Source organism: Bombina bombina, chromosome 1 (assembly GCF_027579735.1).
Source record: "Bombina bombina isolate aBomBom1 chromosome 1, aBomBom1.pri, whole genome shotgun sequence".
In the NCBI taxonomy this organism is placed as follows: domain Eukaryota; kingdom Metazoa; phylum Chordata; class Amphibia; order Anura; family Bombinatoridae; genus Bombina; species Bombina bombina.
Genome location: NC_069499.1, coordinates 353323567 through 353330026, shown reverse-complemented (window position 1 = coordinate 353330026; position 6460 = coordinate 353323567). Strand labels below are relative to the sequence as shown.

The 6460-nt window shown below is 35.9% G+C and overlaps 2 protein-coding genes across 6 annotated transcripts in view; one reads left to right on the top strand and one right to left on the bottom strand.

Moving 5' to 3' along the window:
* Nucleotides 1-1930, bottom strand: part of LOC128645308 (beta-galactosidase) — a 187495-nt gene extending 185565 nt beyond the window's left edge. The window contains exon 1 of the mRNA XM_053698186.1: nucleotides 1716-1930. The gene's annotated coding sequence lies outside the window, so the exon portion shown is untranslated. The remainder of the gene's footprint in view (nucleotides 1-1715) is intronic.
* STK16 (serine/threonine kinase 16) overlaps nucleotides 1-4303 on the top strand; it is a 75799-nt gene extending 71496 nt beyond the window's left edge. For all 5 annotated transcript variants that reach the window (XM_053698193.1, XM_053698189.1, XM_053698190.1 and 2 more), the window contains 3 exons: nucleotides 1506-1601; nucleotides 1740-1861; nucleotides 1944-4303. In XM_053698193.1, the coding sequence (XP_053554168.1) occupies nucleotides 1506-1601; nucleotides 1740-1861; nucleotides 1944-2082 (357 nt within the window). In that variant the 3' untranslated portion in view covers nucleotides 2083-4303. The remainder of the gene's footprint in view (nucleotides 1-1505; nucleotides 1602-1739; nucleotides 1862-1943) is intronic.
* The last annotated feature ends 2157 nt before the right edge of the window (nucleotides 4304-6460 follow it).

Here is a 6460-nt window from a genome sequence, read left to right as displayed (position 1 = left end):
ATGTAGACCACATGTGTAGTGGTGCATGTGATTGAATGATTTATGGTATACTTTTTACTATTATGAGGATGATTGAATGTTTTAGTTGCAATCCGTCCATTGCAGTTGGTGCAGTTCGGGCACTTGTAACATCCTTTACGTGATCTATGTACGTCCTCTTTCATGTAGCTTCTTATAGGATCTGTGATAACCAATAGGTCCCTCAGATTGGTGTTACGTCTGTAACCTACGATAGGGGTGATGTCTTTGGTAAATTTTAACTTGGTGTCTGTTAGCAGAATATGCCAGAACTCCTTAATAGAACGTCCCACTTTGGATGTATAAGAAGCAAAAGTGGTAGTAAAAATAATGTTATCCTTTTCTTGATTCCTCACTTGCTTTTGTAACAATTTCTCTGGAGTTGTATCTTTCAGTAGTTTTTTGACAGAGTCTATCATTGCTTTATTGTATCCTCTCTTAAGGAATATGTCTTGCATCTCCTCTACCTGTGAGACCCCCTTCTCAATGTTAGAATTGTTCCTAATTGCTTATGTGTGTGTGTGTGTATGTATGTATGTATGTGTATATATATATATGTGTGTGTGTGTGTGTGTGTGTATATTTTAGCAAGAAATAAGTATATTTTTCCACCCCGCTGCCTACCTGACCAGTTTGGTGAGAATGCTTTTGTACCCAAAAGATAGATATATATATATATATATAGATATGTATGTATGTGTGTATATATAGTTATGTGCACGGTGCAATACATTTCATTATTTATTTCATGTAATTTATCCCTGGGGGGGAATAGCAATTTCTAATTCTCAGGATTTGAAATACACCCTGCTGACTTCTCAAAGCTAACTCTGCTATATATCCGTCCCTAATTGGCTTGATCAGATTAAAAACTGCAAAATAATTTGCTTTATACTAAATTTATTATTTTGACTAGCCTTGTTCTCTGCAGACTCAAGACCAGATTGGCTCCTCCAAATAAGGCAAATAGTGGGTGAAGTTTGGCTATTGCAAAATAGTTGCAGTAAAAAGGATGTTAATTTGTTTTAAAAACAATACTTGGCTGATGTTATTTTATAGCAACACAACAGAAATGTCTTGTACTTACAGGATGTTTACTGCCCCTTTTAAAGGTACATAAAGGTCATAATGGATATGTGCACAATTGCATCTCAATTTTAAATAGGAGCATTTTGGCAATATACTTCCATTATGAAAAAGTGTGTGTCTACTGTTTTAGTGGCATACATGCTACGTGACTACATATCTGCTCAGAAAGCTGGCATTGGTGTGTCTTGTTTTAGTGAAGACTTGGTTTGTGTCATACCTTGCCATTCCCTAAAAGTTTGCATTGGTTACAATTATTACCAGACTTCTGTATGTTATACACTATATAGCTACATGACGTGCAATCATAAACCAATCACACAGTTTCATTTGTTCCTCTTATTATGTATTATCATAAAAAAGAGATGTTATTTGACACATTATGTCCTTTACTTCCTCAGGATTGGGCGGCTCAGCGGTGTACTATTTCTTATAGGGCACCAGAATTGTTCAATGTTAACAGTGAATGTGTCATTGACGAGAGGACTGATATATGGGTAAGCATTCTCTGACTCTCTTTACCCATAAAAGTGACTCCCTTAATAAATCACTGATTTATTGATACTGTTGTCATGATGAGTTAATACTAAATATGCACATAAAAGTCTAACCATTAATCTGCGCATTTTCCTCAGTCTCTTGGGTGTGTGTTGTTCTCCATGATGTTTGGTGAAGGTCCCTATGATATGATTTTCCAGAAGGGAGACAGTGTGGCTTTGGCTGTTCAGAATAACCTCTCTATCCCTTCAAATAATAGGTAAGGTATTGCTCTCCAAACCTGTTGGGAGGCAGAGAGATGGGAGTTTAGCTCATTATGTCTCATTGTCTCCTTGTCTCAGGTACTCACGGGAGCTGGAGTCACTACTCTCCTCAATGATGGTGGTTAATTATCAAAATCGTCCATATATCTCTGTTGTGATATCTCAGCTTGAAGCAATACAACCAGTTGTGAGAGGACAAGCTACAACTAGAATATGATAAAGGACCTGGTCTCACAATAGTGTACTTTTTAGCACCTTTTGCACCACAGGACCAATGCCACTGAACTGGAGACCAGAAAGTGACTACAGTAGTTATAATTACTGACAGCTGTTGAGAAGTCATTTCTTGACACTTTTAGTAAGTTTTTTATTTTATTTTTGGGGTATTTTTTTATTACCTGTTTTTCTTGTATGAGACTCCACTGCCCTTTATGTGTGTTATACAGACATTATGCATTGCCGGTTGCTGTCCAGACAGAAAAGACAACTGAAGCAAGTATGTTCCAATGATACTATGGCCTCGGAACTGTGGAACCTCTGTTGTGTCCATTTTGTGTGTATCTGTTACTCTTGCATGGGAAAAAAGAGAACATCTTTTTCTAGTTAATCAACTACTACTTTTTTTTTCTTGTGTCTAAAAAATACAGTTATATATTTAGTATTAAAAGAATGAAAGCACACATAAATGTGTATATATAACACCTTACAATATATGAAAGAAGGTTGTATTAATACCTTGGGCCTATATGATTGCAAGGAAAAGGCTGCAGATTATTGATTCACTACTTTTTTGTCTTTTAACAGTGAATGTTGGTTATAGTTAAAGGGGCATGCCAGTCAAAATCCTCTTTCATGATTCCGATAGAACATACAATTTTTTAAGGTACTTTTCAATCCACTTCTATAATCAAATTTACTTTGTTCGTTTGGTGTCCTTTGCTGAAAAGCATACCTAGGTAGGCTCAAGAGCAGCAAAACACTGCTTATAGCTAGCTACCGATTGGTGACTACACATATGCCTCTTGGTCATTGGCTCACCAGATGTGTTTTCAGTGAGCGCCCTGTAGTGCATTGCTGCTCTGGAGCTGACTTTAACTGTGTCTTTAATTCATTTGCAGGGGTAAACATACAGTTATATGCAAGCAATAGTGCAATAATAAAATGGGTTATCACATTGGTTTTTTTAAGCAGTGCAATGTAAATATTAAAGCTATTTACAATTGCTCCCATTCATGAATCAATGCTGAGATTGTTTTAATGTCGGTAACCACAAAATAATTCTCATGTTTCGTTTCTGAACTGAGGACTTAAATATCTCGGCATTTAGGCTGTTTTATTCCCCTGGTGAAAGGGATGTAATGGATTATAGAACACATTTTTGTGTGGCTTAAGCATAAACCGCTACCAGCACACAAAGAAAACATCAACAAAACCTATGTGGCTCCAGAATCTTGAGTCAGATGTGCTGCCCTTTGTTGCCCTATATTGTAAGATTTTATTTACACGCTGTTGAATTCTTGTATGTACTAAATATATGTGTATACGAAAACATACACCATATGTTTGTTCTTTTTTTATTTTTACAAGAAAGTGTGGGTATTTTCTGTGATGAAGCAGCAAGAAAATTCAATCAAGTGGAGCTGGCATCCATAAGAAGACAAATTCTAATTCATTCCATCTGACTTGAGAACATGTTAATTAAACTTTTGTTTTATCTGAAAGTAGTATCATTTTTATACCTGCTCTTTATGAATATAAATACATAATTCAGCCTCACTATATAAGCCTTCCAGGAGCTAAGTTACTCACTTTGGCCCAGATTACAAGTAGAGCGCTAAATATCGCTTGCGAGCAAGGGATATTAGCGCTCCACTTTGTAATACCAGCGCACAATTGCAAGTAAATCGCAGCCAGCATGACCAAAGCAACCAGGCATCCTACAGATGCACTGATCTGAAATAACATTACCAACACACTAATAGGCCAGTGACAGCCATGAATGTGCTTTTAGAGGCAAAGTATACCAATTCTGCAACGTGTCCCTGTTGGAGCATCTAATGTAAGTACAGTGGGGCATTGTGACGCTGGCTACACACGATTTCTGAGAGCTTTAGTAACATAAAACAAATGTGCACAATAAGATACATTTAAGAAATAAGACTTTCATAGTTCCACAAATACTGCACACAAATATTGATCCTGGGGGTTGTCAGGTGTTGTAGTTATCTGTGTATGAATTCAAGCCTTGTCATACAACATGTAAAATTTGGTGCTTTCAATGTGACCTCAGATTCTGAATCCTCCACAATCAGATTCTATACTACCCCTGATGGCTTTTCTATGTTTAGGAGGACAAATGATTAGACCTTTGTCAGCTGTTTAAGGCAGATTTATTGCATGTGAAATGTAAAAAGAAAGTATTAAACATATGTCATGTCCATACGTTGTTTAATTCTGCATTTACGGTTTTACGATTTTTCCAGTCAAATCCTTTATTTCTCTCCTAAATTTCTGAGGGGTTATCTAGGTTTAGTCAGAAATCCTATATTTCAATTATGTCTGATTATGCCATGTATCTGTTTTGCTAAATCAGTGATACAGTTCCATAAAGAAAAGCCTTTGGTATATATGCTGATTTGCAGAATGGAACCTGCTTTTAAAAAGATCTTTCAATTACCTCCTAAACTTCAGGACTAGTGAAAATTAATGTTAATGTATATTTTTCTGACATTCCTTATTATGGGTCTAATCTTATTTGGCCATCTGAAGCTATAGCTTTAAAGGTGTTGGCAAAACCTTTTAAGAGTATTAGTGTAAGCAAGCTATTTTCTCCAAGTCACTTCTTATAGGACACGGATCAGATTTATTTTCCAGAAAACATGACCTTGAAATCTTTGAGATCAGGGTTGACCAACTTCCTAACACATGGAAGCCACAGGTCAATATTTTTGAAACCTTAAAAGGGACATAATACCCAAATGTTGAAGCACTTGAAAGTGATGCAGCATAGCTGTAAAAAGCTGACTAGAAAATGTCACCTGAATACATAAAAAAGGAAGATATTTTACCCAAAAATTTAAGTAGCCACATCACATTGTAAAAGGGGCTTTAAGCTATACAATAGCTAAAACACTCACACACTAGGAACAATTAAATATAAAGTGTTTAATAATAACAAAATATTCTATCAAATGAGTACAATAATAAATATCCACCGGTGGAACATACAATAATTAAAAACTATTTCATATGATTTCGGTATAAAGTGCAATGATTCCACTTTGTAGTATTCAAAAACGTGTCCAAGGTATAATTAAGGATAACTATTCACAGAACACTTACTATTGTGAGCTGAAGAAAATTTGAGGTAGAATATCTTCCTTTTTTACATTAAAAAGTTAATATGATATTTTCTTGTCAGCTTTTTACATTTATGGTGCGTCACTTTCAAGTGATTTAGCATATTGGGTATATTATGTCCCTTTAAGGGACACACAAATAATAGTCTTCCTAAAAATGTTACTTGACACAGGGGATTTAGGTAAAGTTGCAGGGTACCCTAATCTTCTGTTTCCCATCTAGAGGGTTCTTTTGAGTGTTGGCCACCCAAAGCACACATTATATTTCTGTCTTTTCCTGGCACAACAAACCTTTGACTCACATTCTTAGTTCTATTTTGTCATTGGGGTCTTGGATACTAGTTCAGAGGGCCACATGAGGCCCTTGGGCTGCCGGCTTGCTATTCCTCTTTTAGATGTTTGAGCATACAGCATTGTTTGTCATGTTTACATGTTCTTTGTTCGTTGCCCTTCTCCAAATTTCTTTCTCATGCTCATTGGGATCTTGTAAAAGGCAGGGCTTTTGTCTAGTATCCTGTACATCTAGGACTACTCTTTCCATTTCCTTGTCAGGATCAGGGATAGTGTTTGTACACATTCGTCCTCCGAAAACTGGATATAATATACCCTCTTTCTATTTGAAAACTCTTAAGCAGGTTTGTGAAAGTTCTCCTATCTGGACCCTGGTCAGTTTATATTCTCATTTACTCAATCATAATATATCTGCTTGTTACACCTTAATTACTGTTTAGGAATCTGTGTTAAAAGATAACAGAGAATCACAACTGCTGATATAAACCTGACAAAATAGTATACACATGAATCAAGCATTGGATTTAATTTAACATGAATCAAGTTTATACATTTGTAGCTCAGAATGAAATGTAAGTTACATACATAGTTGCAGTGTTAAGATATCTGCTTTAACACTGAAACTTTGAGCATTTAGTCTCCCTTTGCAAGTTAAATTAGACCTATAGCAAAAAAGTAAACATGCAGGTGGTTGTTAACATGCATAGGAATGAGATATTGTTTAATATGTGCATGCAAGAAACAGTTAATTGCCTTACTGGTAAGACACAGCTTGTTTGAATCTCCTGCAGTCTCAGATGAACAGAGGCAGTTAGTTGCAAAAGTCCCAGAATATTACAGGAAACTGCTCCTCTAGAACTAGTTGACACAGGAAGGTAGAAACTTTAACTTGAAAGTTGTTTAGTAGCAAGTGTAAATCAGCTTAGAATTTCACCCACTCCATAT